At 35.3% G+C, this 21,348-nt stretch overlaps 2 protein-coding genes and 1 pseudogene across 4 annotated transcripts; 1 reads left to right on the top strand and 2 right to left on the bottom strand.

The window, feature by feature from the left end:
* The first annotated feature begins 203 nt into the window (after positions 1 to 203).
* On the top strand, positions 204 to 5,092 carry DRIP2 (DREB2A-interacting protein 2). Of its 2 annotated transcripts, XM_078303639.1 has the most exons (7): positions 204 to 559; positions 1,592 to 1,691; positions 2,072 to 2,378; positions 2,681 to 3,090; positions 3,390 to 3,440; positions 4,189 to 4,261; positions 4,643 to 5,092. In XM_078303639.1, exons 1-7 carry the CDS (start codon positions 421 to 423, stop codon positions 4,814 to 4,816), a joined length of 1,254 nt encoding a protein of 417 aa, XP_078159765.1. In that variant the 5' UTR covers positions 204 to 420; the 3' UTR covers positions 4,817 to 5,092. The 2 variants fall into 2 exon arrangements, with proteins under 2 accessions (XP_078159765.1, XP_078159766.1); XM_078303640.1 differs by lacking the exon at positions 4,189 to 4,261 and having other exon boundaries at positions 4,643 to 4,782.
* Positions 5,093 to 9,370: 4,278 nt separating this feature from the next.
* Positions 9,371 to 10,570, bottom strand: LOC144555666 (PRA1 family protein F2 pseudogene; annotated as a pseudogene). Its single transcript, XR_013512079.1, has one exon. The product of XR_013512079.1 is annotated as a PRA1 family protein F2 pseudogene (transcript).
* A 3,647-nt stretch (positions 10,571 to 14,217) lies between these two features.
* On the bottom strand, positions 14,218 to 20,708 carry TPR10 (ankyrin repeat family protein). Its single transcript, XM_078303638.1, has 14 exons — positions 20,643 to 20,708; positions 20,477 to 20,539; positions 19,641 to 19,811; positions 19,306 to 19,437; positions 18,915 to 19,054; positions 18,737 to 18,823; positions 18,286 to 18,411; positions 18,039 to 18,185; positions 17,892 to 17,954; positions 17,445 to 17,546; positions 16,692 to 16,862; positions 15,148 to 15,227; positions 14,362 to 14,456; positions 14,218 to 14,307 (listed from the first exon to the last, which is right to left on the bottom strand). Exons 1-13 carry the CDS (start codon positions 20,671 to 20,673, stop codon positions 14,399 to 14,401), a joined length of 1,371 nt encoding a protein of 456 aa, XP_078159764.1. The 5' UTR covers positions 20,674 to 20,708; the 3' UTR covers positions 14,218 to 14,307; positions 14,362 to 14,398.
* Between the last annotated feature and the right edge of the window lie 640 nt (positions 20,709 to 21,348).

Here is a 21,348-nt window from a genome sequence, read left to right as displayed (position 1 = left end):
TTATAACAGTTCCGTAAGTTTACACACGCTACTCGCACCGCTACACTGAGTCTCGATATAGCAACGGGTACCCAGAAATGTCCCCAAACCCGATTTCCTTTTTCAAGCAAGGGAATAACTAACCCCACAAGGCCACAAATACTTACCCGACCTCTCTCTCTAACCTTTATTTATACTCTCTCTCTCTTCTCGTTCGTCTCGTTTCCAATCCCCCTCTCTCTCTCTCTCTCTCTCACCTCACGTCGAAGAACCACCATCTCAAATCCCCTGCTGCGGCGCATCATACCACCTCTTGAAGCTCGGACCTTTCGACCTAATTCTTGCTTTTGTCGATCTCGGTTTCTCTCTCTGGTGCGAATGTGGTAGAGAGAGGAGAGGCCTTGTTGGGTCAGGTTGAATCGAGGAGTAGGAGACGGACAAATGGGGTCCAGTAGTCAGGGGTCACGCGCGCAAACCTTGGTGCGCGTGAGGCGCGACCTTCTCACTTCTTGCATGACATGTCCGCTCTGTCACAAGCTATTCCGAGACGCTACAACCGTATCTGAGTGCCTCCATACATGTTAGTTTCGATTTTCTTTAATTATTTCTCCTAAATTTTCCTCCTTTCGAGGTTTTCTCTTCACCTTTTTTGGTCGTAAGTCGGTGATCTGGCTTGGGTCGTGGGTTGGGTTGGTTTCAGTCGATCTGGCTTTGCTTTTGTAGTTTCTGGACGTGGAATTATCGTGATTTTAGAGTTTTTTTGGTATTATAGTTGTTATTTTGCATTTTTTTTTCGTTTGATTCTCTTCTATCGTGTCGCGAGTCTTGTTATTATCGTTGTATGATAATTTAATATTATGTTAGGGACTCATTGGTAATTTATCTTCCAAATTATTTATTTATTTTGGGGGTGACTATGGCTTCCCTGGTGAGAAAGATTGGAACTTTATTTGGTGAAATCTAAGTTCTTGTGTGAATTTGTGGTGGTTGAGCATTAGTTCAGGTTTGGCTGGACTGAGTTGCCTCCTTTTTAACGTGCAAATCTTTTATGATTTTCATATACAAAAGTTATGTATATCATATCCAATCTCTAGAGATGGTAGCTAAAATAAAAAACAGAGTTCAATGAATTTGTATTGTTTGAATATTTGCATGTATAATCTCTGGATCAGTACCTTTTCTTTTGAACCTTACCCAATTGAAATTTGGATGCCCATTTTGTGTTGAATTCACATTGATCATACATAAATATCAGAGCAAAATTGACAAATTGTTTAATTGGGTGAAGACATAAGTTGAATCGGAATATCATCTACAATCCAAAAAATAGAAATGCTCAGCTAGTTTATCACTATTTATGTCCCTATTGAACTGAGAGGAACCAACAAAAGTTGTGTATGTTTGGTACTTGTTTAGAAACTAGGAAAGAAGATGTACACATGATTTATTTAGTTTCTTCCAAATTCAAACTTAATTTAGGAATTTATTGAGTCAGATGTCCCCTTGTTACGGTTTGTGATGTATATAAAATCCTTCTTTTATGGTATTGTATTTGCTATTTTTCTTGATATTTTGGTTCTTTTGTGGCGCTTATTGTGTGGCATCTGATCAGTTTGTAGGAAGTGCATTCTAGAGAAAATAACTGAAGAAGAGGTTGACTCATGCCCGATATGCCATACTGATCTCGGTTGTGTACCAGCTGAGAAACTCAGGTACTGTACCGCAATGTTTTTCAGGTTATAAAGACACAGTCCTTGCCATTCCATTCCAGACTTGACTGTTGCTTTACCAGAATCCAATACTATACATCTGTTTGTTTGCATCAATAATATTTATTCATGACAATAAATCTACATGTTCCTTTCCAGCGATTTAATTTTCCAATTTATTTGACCCAATTTTGTATTTGCGCCATCTGAAAATTACAAGACACCCTATGCTATTATATTAGGTTTTGTATAGAAGTTCCTTTTGTTTTTATTAGTATCATAAAAATTGTTACATCAACATCATTATGGTTGTAGTTATTATTCTTTTATTATGTATTTTAGTGTTGTTTTTATTATTTAGTATTGTTTATTAAATAATACAGACCAGATCACAACCTCCAAGACATAAGAAATAAAGTATTCCCGTTAAAAAGGAAAAATAGCGGCACACCAGAGCCACCTTTGCCTCTGCCAGCACGAAGGAAGGAGAGATCTCTATCCTCCTTAGTAGTGAGTGCACCTAGGGTTTCTAATCAATCTGGGTTGACCGGGAGACGTACCAAGCCTTCTAGAAGGTCGGTAAAGTCTCCAGCAAATGAAGAGAGCACAAGCAATAAAAAGGCAAAGTTACGTGATGATGAGAAGCCGGGAAGTGCACCTCCTAGATTGGCTAAGTCAAGCAGAAAACATGTAAGTACAGTTTCATGCAAATAGAGTTGCCTGTATTGACCGGCTTGTTGTCTTACTAGTACAGTGCTGGTTCCAATTCTGATACCAACTATACCAGTACCAGGATTGCAATATAAACGGCACATGGAAGTATTATCTAAAACCTCAAATTTGCTTCAGGAAAAATGAAATTAAACAATTTAACTGCATGAAAATATTGGTATATATGATAAATAGTACAAGCCAGGATCAATTGGTGTACCATCTGGATTTTTCTGGCTTTAATACTGTTTCGTATTTGCTTTGTTATATAATTGGTATAGAGCAATTTGGACCCGGAGACATCTAACAAAGATAAAGAAAATGGGAGAGAGGAGCAGCAAGTTGATAAATCTGAGCTATGGAAGCCTCTAAATTGCCTTTTGGAGGCGGCAAGCCGAACAAAATCTCTTAAATCCGGATCCCACATTATTGAAGAAGAACAAAGTGACAATCTAAATAATGACACAACTGCCATCAAGTTCAAGGCGCCAAAGGAGGAAAAACAACCAAAGGAGGAGAAGAATGCGGGCCCCTCTTGTGTGGAGCAACCTCCGCCAGCCAAGCGCAAGAAAGGCATTCGGCGAAAGAAAGAGCGGGACACATCAGCAAGGGCTATGTTCGACTCCATAAGCACTGTTCGTGACAGACGAGTTGGGCCCGTTTGGTTCTCTCTCGTTGCAACCGCCAACCGGTACACTTTACTTGCCTCACAACATAATTTTTCAATAGGCCCAAATCTAACCCTTCTAAGCCTCGATTAACCACAATTGTGCAAAATATTCTTGGTTGAATCATTCAAATATTAAGTACCAAGCAGGTCGAAATAAAACTGAGGCAATGTAGCGGTCCATTCAATTAGCGACATCTTTCTTTTTGGTTGGTCAAACTGGTACCTTAGAGGTTTGTAATAAGACCAAAACGTTTAAAAAAATGGTTCCCAACTATTGGTTCGTAGAGTGACCTGGCAATAAAAATATATTTTTTTTCCAGGGAAGGAGGTGGCCAGTTGCCTCAATTATCTTCAAGTTACTTGCGAATAAAGTGCGTGCTCCTCCCCCCCCCCCCTCATTTTTTTCTTTCCCTAGGCTGTATATACAGGCTATCTAACGGTAATTGGATGGGTGACTAAGTCTCTGTTGCCTTTGTGCCTCATTTCCTCACTGGTGTCAGGAAGTGTGCCATACTAATCGTTTACAAAAAGGAAATTTGTTTACTGATTGAGTTATTTCTTTTCCCTTGAGGTTATGAGTTGAGCAATTTCATACCAGTATCTTTCTTTATTGAAACTGAACTTCTATACTGTTACAGTCCTAATTAGCAATATTTGTTTAGTAAGGCTACAATACTATGCACAGCGCATGGTGGCGTAATATGGATCAATATCTCCAATTTTAAAGTCCAAAAAATCGATCTGAACCGTTTAACATGATCTTCATATGAAAATGTACTTGTAGATCAAATTTTACATTTTTTAATTTTTAGTATGTTTTTATATAGGTAGAAAATCACTTGATATTAAGATTCTAGACCATTCAAAAGTAGTGATTTTCTACTTATCTAAAAAATAGTAAAAAAATTCTAAAAAATGTAAATCAGTCTGCAAGTACATTTTCATATGGAAGTCCTGCAGTTCAGATCGACTATTTGAACTTTAAAAACGAAAAAATTGATCCGTAGTACGGACCAATCTGCACTATGCATAGTACCGTAGCCTCACTCATATTTATTTTTATATAGTCATTATCTTGTGTGACATGAGATAATTGTTGCGTCTCTTTCTGCACTCTAGGGACGGTGAACTGACTGTTTCTTCAATCCAAAAGTATATTATGATGAAACTAAGTCTCAATACCGAGGAAGAGGTACAACTTATTAGCTGACTGTCAAAAAATTTCAATACTTTTTTTGTTTTTTTTGCTTTTCAAGGATACCAATAATACCACTCCACCAAAATCATTTTGAAGATATTTCCAAGTAGACACTAGACAAGTCAGCCTTATGTCATATAATTTCATTTAGGGAACTATTTCGCTTGCCCGGAGATCTTATCCCGGGCTCGCCACCAATCCTGTCAGTCTGTCATGACGTGTGAATTTCTGATGCATGTAAATTTGTATACACACAGCTTGTCCTCTTTAGGAAATACTGATACAAAGACAACCCGATTACATACCAGTATGGTATACTAAACATATTTCCCCTTGACCTTGAGTACTTAACTCTTTAGTAAAAAAAATTAACAGGTAGAAATAGTATGCCGAGGCCAACCAGTGGGCCCCACAATGACCCTGCACGACTTAGTGGATTTGTGGCTAAGATCTGAAACTTCGCATCGGACTCTCGCATCAGTCGGTTCTCCAGCAAAGGATTTCATAATGGTGCTTGCATACCGCCATAGACCTCCGTTACTGTCATAAAAAGACAGTATGTGCAGAACTTCAGATAATGTGGTATCAAAAGCTAATTTGAGAGTTGGTCGATCGGGGTAGGGATATTTTTTTAATTTTCTATGGATCAGTGGGTTGGGTGGTAAAATTAGGTTGTGATTGGTTGACCATATTGGAATTTAAAAGGGTATTGTTGGCATTTTTCCTGAAGAGTTGTGAAATGTCTCCTTATTTGCTTGCCCTCTTTATTTGACTCATAAAGAACTTGTAATGTTTATTGAAGTTAACATCATGTGCTTGCTAACTTCTCTTGATGAAAATTAAATCTAAGGGCTACATCAAAAATTTACCCAGATTATGTAACAATTGCTTATATGACCAAACTTAAAGACATGCATCTGTATCATATATTCCTTTATTAAAAAAACAAAAAGAAGTTTAAGAGGATCATCTTTGGATGTATCAAGTTCAATTTTTTTTTTTTTTTTTCACAGATGTTGTACTTTCAAAATATAGATAATTAAATTTAATGCAAGGCTAGTTGTTACTAATATATAATCATGAAACTATGATTGTGTGATTTAAAAATATTGAACAAATTACTTTTAATAAAATATCGTCTTTGTGAATATTTAGTTGCTTTCCCTATCACATATAGTTACAATTTTCAAGATATGTATGGCATGGAAGTTATATGGATAGCTTCAGAATTATAAAAATATATGTTAAAATGAAGTAGTTAATTGTTTAAGAAATATATTTTTATTAAAACTAACTAATTTAATTTTAAAAATACACAATTATTCAACCATTTTTTCATTACTATAGCTAAAAAGTAACTAGTTTAATGTTAAAGATTACATGTTGTAAAAAGAAATTTAGTGCTGAATGAAATAAAAAATAGGCACTTAAATACATTTAAAAAAAAAAAAAAGATATCGCTGGTACCGCCTTAATTAAATTTTCTTTTCTACTACACATTGACTATGATTTACTGAAAATTTGATATTCGAGATTTGTATTGAAAAAGATACACAAAGCAAAACAATTGCATTTGAAGCATAAACCCGTCAAAAATATAAGTGAATGCATGAAAACATGTTAATTAGGTGCTATGGATAGAGTAAGACTTAGGTGCTATGAATTTTTTTTACTATCTTTTATGATATATGAAAGATGGCAAAAAATAGCATAAAATATTAATAATTTTTTTTTATTTTTAAGTCAATTTTTGTCATCTTCATAAATTATAAAATATAGTAAAAATTGACATTCTACAAGTTCATTATATAAATAATTTATTGAGCTACTTAAATTGAAATATGAAGTTTATACAATATGTTTTTGAGACAATAACCATTCATTGATGCATCTCATTCCACATTAGATTAGAAAATAACTCAGTATTGTTGTTTCAAAGAAAAAAAAATCTGGAAGCAGGAAGCGTATGTGGTAATTAGTGGTATTGATCAAATATCGTAATTAGCAAAGAAAATTTGACTACAATAACTTAATTTTTTTAATGTTGTGCTCGCTTGTTTATATGCAATGATGAGATCTACTAATGGCGAAGTGGGTTAGGCAAAGAGGGAAGCTGATTGCGCGGAAATAAGAAAAAACAGAATAATAATAAGTTAGACGAGAAGAGAGAGAAAATAAATAGTAGGAATCTCACTGACAATGGATCCATACACAGACTAATTTTCAAGTCACTTAATTAGATTTTTTAATTTTTTGTGGGTATTTAGCAATCTCTTTTTAAGACTTCTTAAACTTTCTTAGTTTAGATTTCTTATGATCATTTGTGAGTAAGGTTTAAATCATGAAATAAAAGGTTTAGGTCTCAGTTAAATTGTCAAACGTAATTTAATTGAGATAGACTAAGATAGCATAAGCTTAACTTTAGTCACAAACTTCAACAAATAAAGAATAGTTTAAACTATAATTTAACTTTAATCCTCAACTAAACATAAATAATTTAGACCGGTCTAAAAAATAACCAACGACTTAGGTCATCAAATATTTAGGTCTCAAGTAAACACCAACATAATGAACATAACCAACACATATTATGCAAAATTGTTTTAGAACTATTATTAAGTTATAACACTGACATAATATGGACAAAATTTAGTGGTAGTTTTTAAGTTTTAACCAAGGGGATTTGCTTTGAATAGGCTCATCAGATCTATTTTTATTTTTTGTTTTAGATTTTTGGTGCTAGAATGCTACAGTAAACTATTTTAGTTATTTTTTTTTTCAATTTCTGTAGCTTATCATGTTTTATTTAGGAGAGTATCCAATATGCCAATTCATGTACATTCTTTATTTAGTTAAATTGATTTTGTTTTATGCTGTCATGAAACTTGCTCATTGAAACAATACCAAATAAACAAAACATGAAAGGAACTATAATTATCAGTGTTGTAAAAAGAGACTTTAACAGCTGATTAAATATCCGTTTAATCATTAACGGCGGTCAAACCATTATGAATTTTTCTAAAAACTAGGAATTAAAACTTTAAAATCGTCAGCCGAATCGTTACGAATTTACGATTTTTTTCTGAAAACCGTTACGAATTAACGGTGGCCAAATCATCAAGGATATAATAAACTTTAAAATAAATTTCTACTTTATTCATGGGGCAACACTCAACACAGAAATTAAAACCTCATGCCCGTGTTAAGAAAAGGAAAAATAAAGTCAATAAATCATAGAATCTAGAGTAATTTATTATTTAATAGTTTTGTTTTTGTTTTTATTCAGTTTCCTATAATCTCGCCAATTAGAGAAATCTTCCGATCTTATTAGTGATTATCTTTTTATATTGTTTTTTGGGCTTCCCTGCGCATGAAATTTGGTACATGCCCCTCTATTTTTGGATTCCTCTCAACATATATATAGTCGGATATTAATGTCTATAATTAGTATATTCTATTTTCAATTCCTTGATAACCAGGTCATGCTTATATATGCTTTTAGGCCATATGTACAACAAATTGTATTTCTTGTCAAGTACCAGTAAATTCTGTTAGAAATGCAATCTGTCTCATACATAACAGAAGAAAGAAGAAAGCTTAGGGATGCTAAACATGTATTACCATCATCAAGCTGGCTTGATCTACCACCTGATTTGCTCCGCCTCATCTATAGATAGCTCTACGACACCTTTGACTTCATCAACTTTCGTGCTGTGTGCAAAGGGTGGCTTGCAGCGGCTCCTCTCTCTGAACGCCCTCCTCAATTCCCATTTCTCATCGAGCCTGAAACTTCCAGCAACTCGACATTTTAAATTGTATTCAGTTCTTACCAGCAAGACTCGTAGAATTCATGTGCCAGAAGCTCGCAACAGGGTGTTATTTGGACAATCACAGGGGTATTTGATCACATACAAGTTATGGATACCGAGTTAATCCATTCACAAGGGTTGAGGTCCCTCTCCCATTCCACGGTTTCAATTTGCTCCCCCATGCCAGTGTTGATCCTATCAGAAATTCAAATGATGTGGTAATATGTATGAAGTTTGTTTATGGATACCCAGTTATAGGGTTTTGGGAAAATGACCAGGACAATGAATTGGTTTTGAAAGGAAGTATTCCGAGCAGGGAGGCTATTTTTCCCTTAATTCCACACCAGAAAGTACATTACAAAAATTATTGCAATTGACCACCAGAAACAAGTTAGAAACGAGGCCTCTCCCTATGACTACTTCAGAATGTATGATTTCTCTTTGCTAGGTGAGGGAGCAGGTGCTTTCCTTGGAATTCAGCGATGCTTTCATTCACGCACTGATTATGAATACATGCCGCTGAAGAAATGATGGTTTGAGGTGTACTGTCTTGACGAGGAGCAAATGCCTCCCCGTTGGGTATAGATGAGCAACATCGGTGATTTGATCATATTCTTGAATTCTTATAGTACTGGTTTTTGCTTATCAGCTAGTGATTTTGATGGGATCAGTGGGAATTGCATCTACTTTACCAGCTGGCATGTCGAGAGGTCTTATGAAGTTAGATCGTTAATCAGTCTTTATGATTTGGGGAAGCATGGGTCTCAAGTGATCAGTCAATTCGAGTCAGAAGGGACCTGGATAGTGCCTAATGTGTACTAGTGTCTTGTGTACTAGTGTCTTTATGATTATTGGAATTCATGGTTTGAAGTCAATCTGATAGAATTTTGGTAGAATTTGGCGAGCACAATACACACTAGCTCTGCTCTCAAATATATATTGATAAATGTGCATTCCAAGATATATGAGAAGTTTACAAAAGTGGTTAGGAGGTATAGGTTCATAAAGGATGATTATCATGCCTGTTATAAATATTATATACATGGCCAAAATCTAATACTTGACAATTTCAATCCAGCATTACTTAATTTTTGTTGGACAATTACTTGAAATTCTGGCAAAAGTATAAAAAATAGGAAATGTCATAAGGAGTTGATTTACGCCATTGGTAGTGGAAATTTCTCAAAATTTTACATGTATCAAGCTTTCTATCACATAAATATCCCTATAGCAAACTGCATATTCCAATGGTTAGTACCTTAAATAGACTGGAATTAAAAATTTGAGCACATGCTTTGAAAAAACCAATAATAATAACATATAGCAAAATCATTGTAATTATGTACAACATCCACTGCATAAGGAGCAAACATTGCCAATCCACAAATCAGAATAAGAATTAAATGAATGATCTCAATTATAAACCGATCAAAACACCAATTTACCAGTATATATATAATGAGTTCAACAATTATGTACCAGCAAGCAGAAACCGAATTCTATCCAACTCATAATAAATTCCTCACTTGCCAGAGCATTTCGCCATACGACTTCATCACAGAACCTGAGCAAACTGACCCATTGTTGGATTGATCAAACCACCTCCGGCCGCCTCCTGTTCGTTCAAGAATAGATCATCTGTGGATCGAAATGCCGCGTGAACCCCTACAACTGCGACCCCCACAGCTGTTGAACCAATTACATTCCATCCCACACTGGTAAACATCAACGACACAACAGTGGCCACAGTGAGCCACATCAGAACAGATCCATCATCAATTGTTCGGCCGAGGATCACCAAAGGAGCAGTTCTTGAAAAATAGAGAAAGAACCAAGCGGCAACTAGAGCAGCACACGCGAAGAAAGAGAATGGATGGTAGAAGAGACCTATCAGAAGAACACCAAGGATTGTAAGGATGTAATTTGCACGAAAGTAGGCAGCGTTGCGTCGGATCCGGTTCATTGCATCGCCTATATTAGCTGGTCGGGAGAAGGAAGGGGGATGGAAGAGCTCCTGCCATGGCCGGCGCGCAGATATCAAAGCATGACCTTGCTCTTTGAATTTGGAGACCAGATCGGAGATGCGAACAGCAGGAGAGGGCTCGAGCTCCGGTGCAGGAGTTCCGGTGGCGACAGCGGCTACAGAAGGAGATGGATCGGCGGTGGGGACCTTGATGTAGCTAGTGGTGGAAGGATAGGTGGTGTACGAGTGGGTTTCCCAGGCAGCGACAGCTGGAGAGGAAGGAGGCAGCGGCGCCCCGTAAAAGGGAGGAGAGGAGGAGCGTGGTGGTGCATTAGCGACGTGCACTGCCGGAGATGGCGGAGGGGCAGCACGAATGGTACCATAGGAGGCGGTGGTGGTAGGGTTAGGGGTGGCGTTGCGCATCGTGAGAGAAAGAGAATGAATCAATGAATCGGAGAAGTGCCTGGAATGAATGAATGAATGGATGAAGTGGTGGAAGAGGAAAGAGAGGTTTGGTTCAATTGGTAATTAATTGGAGAAAGTTGACACGGTGTACGCTGCCTTTTAAATCAATTAGCCTGTAAAAGTCGTCGTAATCACATTCGTCGGTCCTCATTGGTACTTATTTTGGCTGCACCCGGACCATGGACCGACGTTTCAAGTAAACAGTAAAGCGCCGTAAAATTTCTTACAGTAAATAAATAAATTTAATATTTTTTGTATGTCTCTGTTGGCAATTTTTGGTTTCAAACTTGGCGCTATTTTGATTCAAAACTGTCACTTTGTTTTTCTCTGTTTTATATTAAAACATATATGAAGCTAATATCATATTATCACATATCAAGATGCATTTAAGCATATATTAAAACATTATATATATTTATATCACTGCTTATCAAATACATGATGTTTTTCACATTCTAAAATAACTTATAAATGTTAATAAAAAAAATATTTTTTATCTATAATTCTTCTTTACCAACTTCAAACAAACGTAAAACAAAAAAAAGAGTCTCATTAAATGAAAATATGTTCCCCTTTATGTCCTGTTTTGCTCCCGGTGCATATTATAATGCACAGAGGAGACCATTGCCCTTTCCTTTCTTTTATATTTTTCCGTTGAAGATGGGGTGTGTTGTGACTTGTGCGTAGATTACTTAACCGGGTTACAGATGCAGAGATGCTGGTGAGATAAGTAAGCTCAAGGAAATATTTTATGGTTAAGACTGCAGACTCCGCGTTGAATTATGGTTTCCTTCAGCCCAAAGGCTTTCGCTCATGTTTGCCTGTTCTGTTGTCTCGCAGGTTTAAAATATAATTAACAAAAAAAAAGGAAAAAGGGGATGATGATTGTAAATTCATAATGCATAATATTAATAATAATTGAAAACAATAATTATCGTATTTTATGGATAAAATGGATGATTCGATGAATTGAACATAGAATGAAATTGCAATTGCACATATCTGAATATTATGGACATAAGATCTCTCCAAATGTGGTCGTAAGTAGAGAAGGAAATAAGTGACACGTTATACCGTGACGTGGCGTGATAAACATGTTATGATTTGCTCACGTGACGTGATCAATTTTTTATTCACGTGATGTGATTACACATGACATCACGTCAATTTTTTTTTATATTTTAATTTAAATTGTTGAAAATACAGAAAAATATATAAAAATATAAAAAATTCTAAAATAAGTAAGGAAAGACCGTTAGACATCTGACATTATTTTAAAAATTCAAATTATAAATATTCATTATACTAAACTAGATAAAATAAAAACCAATACTACATAAGGAGTAAAGCTACGGTGCTATGGGTTGAATAGAGGGTCTCTATGCAACGGCTCAATATTTGAGTTTTCAAAATTCTAACGGTCAATCCGAACCGTTCAACATGATCTCCATATGAATATGTACTTGCAAACCAAATTATATATTTTTTAGATAGGTAGAAAATCAAATATTTGAATGGTGTAGAATTTTTTAGATCAAGTGATTTTCTACCTATCTAAAAAAATAGTAAAAAAATTCTAAAAAATATAAAATTTGATTTGCAAGTACATATTCATATGGAGATCATGTTGAACGGTTCGAATCAATCGTTAGGATTTTGAAAACTCGAATATTGAGCCGTTGCATAGAGGTCCTCTATGCAACTCATAGCACCGTAGTGTTACTCCTACATGAGTACTAGTATCACTAAACCTACACTAAAAGAGAAACCTGAATATTCTATGCGTACCAAAAAAGTTGAATACTCTATATTTCATACTGTGGCGTGACATGACGTGGCATGTAATTTTTCGCTCGAATGCAGTCACGTCAAACGAATGGTCATATCACGCAACACGCGAGTCACGTCACATAATCGACACACATGACGTAACATGACTTAACGTGACTGATCAAGCCGTGACTAATTTTCTTATCTAAGTTTGGATGGTTTCATTGAGATCTCAGCCGCCCATCCTGAGATAGAATTATCATTTGAACAACATCAATTTGCCTCGGTTTATATTTTTCATCAGCGCCAAGGCAGAAAGGTACTTGGGCAGTTGGACTTCTAGTTGGCAACGAAAACTTAAAAAAAAAATGATGTTTTATTTTGGCTAGAGCTACTAATGATTAAGGTTCGGCTCAAACTCGGCTCGGCTCAGTGAGAGAAGCAAAATGATTCGATTCAAACTTGGCTCGCTTTTGAAAGAAAAAAGCTCGACTCGGCTCACGAGCTCGCAAGCCGGCTCATATTTTCATGTGATGATTTATGTTTGAATAGGTTGAATGTGAATATGTGATGATTTCTGTTTGAGTCTGAACCGTTCAATGCCAAAATCAATAGCGATCTGCACAATTATTAAAGTGGGTCCCGTGCGCTCCACCTAAAAACAATGATCTGTTCAATGCCAAAATCAAGTCGGCTGAAATTTGGAATTTGAAAAAACTTCGAAATTTGAAAAAACTTAAAAAAAATTGGAAAAATTTGAAATTTGATATTTGAAAAAGTTTGTTTTTTTAAATAATCAAGCACTTTTTTGTTTTGTTTTTAATTACGAAAAATAAAAAAATCATCCCATTGTGTGTGGCGTACGAATATCTTCTGAGGTAATAGAATATTTTTGTTTGGGATTACAGATTCACAGTCGTCCGATCGGGATATGAGCTAATCTGGCTCAAGGTGGAGCGCACAGGACCCGCTTTAATAATTGTGCAGATTGGGTTTTGGCATTGAACGGTTCAGACTCAAACACAAATCATCACATTCAACCTATTCAACACATAAATATGAACCGGCTCGCGAGCTCCTGATCCAAGCCGAGCTTTTTTCTTTCAAAAGCGAGATGAGTCGAGTTCGATCTTTTTTCAATTTTGAATCTGATTCATTATAAAATATTGAGCCGCTCAACTCATTAATTTGCGAGCCGACTCGACTCATTAGCAGCCCTAATTTTGGCATATCAGTATATCATAGACTACTAGTTTATTTATTTAACCTCTTTTCTTAGTAACTTGGGCAAAATTAATGGCTATCAACACGGTTAAAATTCTACAATTTTTTATATATATTTGAGACGCAAAACCAAAGATTTAAATAGCGTTTATCGTATCATAGCAAAACGGTTAAAAAAACAGTGCTATATTCATATAGTATCGCTAAAGCGCAGAATAACGCGCTATAACGCCAATAGCATCATAGTTTTTATAGTCTAAAAACGCTATAACAGCGCTATTTAAAACCTTGCCCAAAACATATCCAACTGACTTGACACCGTGTCAACTTTCTCCAATTAATTAAATGAGGACAATTGCTATAGCGCCAATAGCATCAAAGATAATAAATGACATGATTTGTATGAACTTTTTAATTTAATCACTGTTTATTTAAACCGTTGTATAAAAAGACAAGATTTGGACAACCTGCCTGACTAGATTAAATGTGACAACTGACTTGACAAAAACCCATTAACCTACAAATTTTCAACTAGCAACTCAATTTCAAGTTTTCAACTACAAAAATAATCAATTCTGACATTTGATTTTTTTTTTTCCTTTTTATGAAAGACATTTGAGTTATATAATATACCCTTAGTTGAGGTAAAGCATAAAAATCATGTTCTGGTAAATAAAACAATATAAACTCTAAATCCAACCAAACTGATAGTGACATAACATGCAATACAAAATCTCAACTTTAGCAACTCAAAAACCAATTTGAACAATTCATATCCAAAAAAAAAAATTACAAGCAAAGCTGGAAGTTTAGATGAATAAATTTAAGAGACTACCAAAATCACACTTGTGACTTCTGTTGAGCTAGATGAATAAATTTAAGAGACTACCAAAATCACACTTATGGCTTCTGTTGTTGATCCGTGCCATGAAATTTTCGTCCGGCCTCAACAGCTTCCCTGTTGAGTACAAAACCGAAAGAAATGAATTGAAGAAAGAGAGCAATAGACAAACTTTCCAGTACTTCACTTCTCTTAAGAGTTTCCAGTACATTGCAAATTGAAGTCTTTAATTAAAGTCTCTGTTTTAGCTCGCGCCAATATTTCATGATTCCAAGGTCCACACAGCTGATATGAACCGCTCAACACGATCTTCAGATTAAATTGTAATTACAGACCAAATTTTACATTTTTTTTGGGATTTTTTTTACTATTTTATAGATAGGTACAAAATCACGGTTTTTTTATGGTCCAGAATTTTCTGAAAGACAGCGATTTTGTACCTATCTAAAAAAATAGTAAAATTTTCAAAAAAAATGTAAAATTTGGTCTCCAAGCACATTTTAATGTGGAGATCATGTTGAATGGTTAAAATATTAAAGCAAAATAAAACAAGGACTTTAATAAGTGATGCATTAGGAACCCTAACATCGCCCATTCTAGATTATGGAAGTTCATTTCTCAATAACCTCAGATCATGTTCTATTTGTTTCTTATCTATCGTAGAAGATTCATATTTACTGCCCAAATAATTTTCCTTTGCGCATTTCAAAACCATCAGAGTCAAATTTATATATAAATCAATAAAAGTATAAATCACGAGGAGTTGTTAGAAAGGAAACTAACATAAATTAATGGATTATTTTACTACCTGAAGGCATCTACAAGCTCCTGGTTTTCAGGTTGAAGTTGTACCCCTTCATAAAATGCATTTGCTGCCTCGTCAAACCTCTGCAAAATATCAAGATTTTTCAAACTTATGGACTCAAAATAAATAGCTTTTTTTTTACCAATTACACCACAAAATGTATGCTATTTGCAAAGAAACCCCATCATTTTATCATATTTCAGTGATAATACAATATTTGACTTGTGTGATGGAAGAGAAACATTTCAGTAAGTTAACAATTTGACTAGTAGCTCTGGCAACTTATGCGGTAAGATCCTTTTTCTTTTCTTTTCTTGGCTTCAACGTTAAATATTGGTTATCAATTACAACAAATAATCCAATAAAATGCTAACCTTTAAACTACAATGGTAAGCTTTTAACTCAAGAAAAACCAAAAGGTGCGTTACAGCAGATTGAGTATTATTAGAAGTCCATGTTGCAAATTTTACATATACTGAGGTTTTGAATTGCACATGAAGTAAAAAAAAAATTGGTAATCATTTTTGCCAAAAAAGAACTAAGAGAAGTGTGATTTGGTCTGTAAAATGGTACACTTTCAATTTGGCCCTTGAACTTTTTTAGATTAATTAGTCCCCCTCGCTACACTAGGTTCACTCAGGCAGTTCTTGATTTTTGTTTCAATCAGCCCTATGAACTAAAATATTATTGCTTCAATGGGCCCTTATTATTTAATATTTGTTGTTTGTGAAAACCATCAGAAATTGTAGCTATGGCAAATTAGCAATTTCGCCATTCTAGCAAGAAACCACGCACAAAGTACTAATTAGGTTCATTTTGTGAAGCAGTAACTGTCTGCACTGACCAGGTAGTTTACTTTTGATCTAAGGACGTGTTTAACTGATACAATGCTATACCAGGCTATGTCTAGGTACCTGTTTTGGGTACCAACTCATAGTCCTTTGTTTCTAATGAAACAGGTGGAGTACTCCACTACTTATCAAAAAAAAAAAAAAGAGAGTACTAATTAGGTTATGGGCTGATTCGCGGAAGGGACCAGTTCAAAATTGCCAAACTTCAGGGGTTAAATGAGCCCAAACAATGAATTATATAAAATTAACAGTTAGGCCTGATTAAACCAAGCATAATAGTCTAGGGCTCAGAATCAGACTTTTTCAAGAATTAATAGTGCAGAGAATCAAATTGTTCCCAAAATCTCAGTTGAACAGGTGTAACTCAATAATTATGGAATTGGTACATTCGTATTTTAATGCTTGAAAATTTATAAAAGCTTTAGTCAAGTTAACTGTCTTTCTGTGCCCAGTAGTTTGTTTGCCAAACAGTTTTTTTTTATTATTATTGCATTAATGGCACTTCTACTTTACTTCTCATTAAATACTGTATTATCCATACTTCTGTTATTTGCAAATTACTAGGACAAGGTTAGATCAATGCATATAACAGATAGGATAGAATTCAGAGTTTGAACCAATAAAATAATTTAACAAACCAAAAATGAATGTCAATTGCAAAGCATTTAAACAAGAGAAACAAACAAACAAACAAACCTGTAAGAGGCGTAAAGCAGCTCCTTCCCTGTAACAGGCCTTGTGCCAGTCGTGCCTAAGCGCTCTGCAAGCTCTAGCATCCTCCAATGCATGCTCGCCTTGCCCCAGACGCAACCAACAAAGACTTCTGTTTGACAGCAGCACCGCCTCGTTTGGGTCCAGATCAATCGCCTGTGTTACACAAAATCTTACAGTGAGATAGATAGGTCCTGGTAAATTCTTACAAAAGGTGAGGTCCGGGTTGAACTATTGAAGGATCAGAGAAGACAAAAAGGTGGATTCACACCAAGTTTAGATGGTAATTATCCAACTCAATCTGGTACTGCATATTTTGTTGTCGAATCTTAGCCTTTTAGTATTACAGTCAGTTAGTCATGTCTAATATTGTATTTATATTGGGCTTTTATGTATAGGGAATCAACATAGGGTTTTATTTTTTTGTGATTTGTATTGGTTTTACTAAGTCTTAGGGTCTACAGTGCAATTTAATTTGAATATAGAAAAATGAGAAAAGCCTATGAGCACCACGCCCTAGTGTGAGATGATCACCAATTACTCATTCCAGACAGGAATTTAAATAAACTGGTGCTATGCTGGATATGCATCACACTGCTACAGGTTTTGTAAAATAATCTTTATTCAGAACATAGTTATCAAGATAACATCACCGATATATCCTACTTAAAAGTAGAACGTAAATATTCACACATCATACAGTTCTACTAGAAAGAAGTAGCTGACAAAGAAGCTGACCTGTGTATAAGCATCAATTGCCGTTTGAAAATCCTTCCTTTTAAAGGCTTCATCCCCTCTTTGTTTAGCTTCCATTGATCTTTTTTTCTCCTCAGATCCCACCTAAAAACAATATGAAATTGATATATATATATATATATAGTCATTAGTGGTCTTTTCATATTATAATACAATTTATATTTGAGGCAATTTCATGTGCAACCACAAATTGCCATTCAAACAAATAACATTAACGCACCCTGTAAAAACAGAATTATTTTCTTATTTTGTTTATACAGATGTAGCCATATATGCAACATTTTTCATTTTTTTAGGGCACTTTTGAGATAGTCCTTTTGTGGAGGTATTTTGTGCACACAATTTTTCATCTCTCTTAAATCCCTTGGCCATGGAGCAACTAACTTTTCTACAAATTCTACTGTAAAAAAGCATCAGAAGCAATAGCACCTCAACAACTTTCGCCTTTTGTGAACTTTGATCTTTTGCCACCTCAGCTTCTTGTATGTTTCCCTGAAGAGAGACATTAAGCAAAATTTACTATTAGACATGATATTGTTTGCATAATAAAAAAAATTGAGATATAAGTTTCCGCACCTTGTTCACCTCAGAAAGAGTTAATTTCATCAAACCATCAATGGACCAGTCCGGAACTTTACTAACTGGAGAGGTAACTGGATAGAGAGCTTCAACCACTTCACGGTTCTCTCTCAACGCTGCAACCTGTATAGGCTTAAAACCGTCCTGTACAATGAATACATTGTCAGAATGTACAGTACAGACAGTTGTCCTTAATTAAAAAAAAACACAAGTCTGTGATACTAAGCAGGTACAGAAAGAATACCTCGTCAGAAGCATTGGGATCTGCACCAGCATTCAATAAGCATCTAATGACATCTAAATTTCCGATATCAGCCGCCACATGCAAGGGGGTGGCCCCACCGGCATCTATGTTTGGATTAGCCCCTGCCTATGAATAACAAACAATAGTAGTTAAAGCTAACAACTAAGAACAAGGCGAGTAGTTTATTAACAAAATTTTAATTAAATCAATAACCACGCTTGAACAGTAAATGCAATATAAAATATTTAAGCACCTTCACCCCTCTTGAAATTATCAAAGACATTAGATTAAGCAAAATTACAGCATGTCACGTAAAGTGCAAAATGCAAGTAGAGCAACTTAATGCATGAAGTTACTTGATAAAATTGTAAATAACTAAATACAACGTGCTTTTGGTAGGAGCTGTGATTTTTTTACGGTGGTCATGGAGATCTAATTTAGTTTTTCTAACCTCAAGTAAGAGTTGCAAGCATTGAAGTGATCCAGCAGCGACAGCTGACAACAATGGTGTAACCCCATCGTCAGTTTCCGAATTAACCTATAAATAAATAAAAATAATTATATGAGATATTTTGGATCTTTTTGCAAACTGTGGTCAAATGGGGGTTGCCATCTTAAAGCAAGCTTACATTAGCATTATGTTTCAACAAAAGTTTGACCGATTTGGGTTGATCGTGACCAGCAGCCCATATCAGAGGTGTACCAGCATCACTTTGAGATTCTAAATCTACCCCCTTTGGTATTAGAAGCTCCATTATCTCTATGTTTCCTGCATTGACAAATTCAATTTATCATGTGTCAGAGAACAGTGCATAAAATATTTAGATACACAACCAGGTGTATCTAATACATGGCGTATCTGATACGTATCCTACGCATATCACCGTAATCAGATGCGCATCAGATAGATGTACTGGAGCTTCTGAGATGCATCAGGTAGCATGGTCTGATGTGATTAAAATATGGGGGAAGTTGTAAAATGTATTAATAAAAATAAAAAAGAACACAAAACTAAATGACCTATGCCGGCAGCATGGTGAAGAGCAGTAGCACCCAAATTACTTGAAGCGGACGGATTTGCCCCTTGCTCTAGAAGATATTTTACAGTACCAAAATGCCCTTGTCTTGCCGCATGAATTAGAGGTGTCTCACCTGAAACGAGTAGTACCACCATCAAGGAAATAATCTGTACGTATAATCATATACTAATTACCAATATTAACAGCCAATTCAGGTGAATTTTTATAAATCTGAACATCATAGACTGATAATGAAAAATATGGTTAAATCAAGGGTTAAATTGCAAACATGGAGACTTCATTCTACAGTTCTAAGAGGACGAAAGGAAAAGATACCATCATCATCCCTAGCATCAGGTTCGAGCTTAAGCTCCCCAAGAAGAAACTCGCAAACGTCAGTTCTACCCTCTCTGGCAGCAAAATGCAATGCGGTTCTGTTATTTGCATCTTTAACTGCCTCAACCGTCTTTGCCATCCCCTTTCCTTCATCCAACTGATTTGCAATCTCTATCGAGACATGCATCCAAACCATAAAAAAGTATTAGAAATAATTCCATCAGACAAAGTAAGTATGTATGGGCTTCTGCAGGGGCGGACCCACACACAACTAGAGGGGGGCAGCTTCCTCCCTGGATTTTGAAATTCAGTGGAAAAATACGGACCCGGTACCACTTTGCCCCTCCCTAGAAATTGTTTTGTCCCTCTTTGGAACTGGAAAGCACCGTTAATGAGAAATTTTGTTATTTTTATAGAAAATTTATAGAAATTTACGAATCTGGACCAACTTTGTTATTTTTTAATATGTAAAATGATTTTATTTTGTTGTTTTTTATTATGTAAGACTACTATTTTTATTGTTCTTATTATATTGATTGTTTTCTTTATCTAGTACCCGATTAGTTAATGAGTTTGAATCCGATAAGCTATTTTAACCCGATTCCTACCCCTCTCTGAGGAATATTCTGCATCAGCCCCTGGGCTTCTGAGCAATTCATGTACATCATTAGAAGGTGATTGTGGGTGTGTCAGAACACCATGCAAATGTCAAATAATTGTTTCAAGCACCACAACTATATACCAATGAAAAATTATGAACATTTTTCAGAGAAATTAGTAGCCAGGCCTTCTCCATTAAAAAAGAAAAGAAAACCAAAGCATAGGAGATGACTAACTCTTGAGAAGATCAAGGTTGCCAGTACAAGCCGCTTCTAGAAACTTCTGTACCTTCGTTCGAACTGCCATTAAAGAAAAAAAAAATCAGAAAAAAAAAAAAAAAAAAAAAAACAAAACAAAATTCTCAGATTTTGCATGCCAGGTAGAGAAGAGATCTAGCAAAACCTGAAAGTGCAGTGGAAGCATCAGCCGTCATGGTTAAAATTTTTCCAAAAGTTGTAACGAATTGTAACGAATTGTAACGAATTGTAACGAATTTTGGCCTCTGAGAGCAAAGGGAAGGGAAGGGAAGAGCAGCGGTGTTCTGTGGTTTATGGGAGATTTGATCTGAGCCGTTTGATCTGGGGTTCTATCTATGTCATTATTAGAGAGGTTTTATATGGAACTTGGGCCTCATTGCTAGAAACTTCCTTCTTTTTCCAGTAAACTCTAAAATTGGTACTGGAATTTATTTTATTTTATTTTTAGCATGATAACTATTAGCAAATTTTATTTTTATATACTCAATTTCTAAATCATCTATAAATATACTTGACTATTGCATAACACACACTTAATTATTTGTATTGAAACAAAAATCTGACCTAGTGTTTGTAGTATTTTTGTATTAAATACATCTCGTTAGCTACTTAGCTGCTAAAGTATAACATCACCCACCAGTCCACTGTCCACCACGGAGATCTATTGTAAAGTAATAGCCTTCTGGTGGATGTTACCTGTCATGCTTTCTAAATCTCTATTTGTAATTTTGTATACATACCTTGCTAATCATTGCCAATTTTTTGATGGCTTGATGCAGTATGCTCATAAGTCACAAGTCATAATACAATACAGCATGTGTTATATTTTATATGCACTGTATTAAAATTCT

The sequence above is a fragment of the Carex rostrata genome, chromosome 6, assembly GCF_964058835.1.
Source record: "Carex rostrata chromosome 6, lpCarRost1.2, whole genome shotgun sequence".
Taxonomy (NCBI): domain Eukaryota; kingdom Viridiplantae; phylum Streptophyta; class Magnoliopsida; order Poales; family Cyperaceae; genus Carex; species Carex rostrata.
This window is presented reverse-complemented; position numbering and strand designations above follow the sequence as displayed.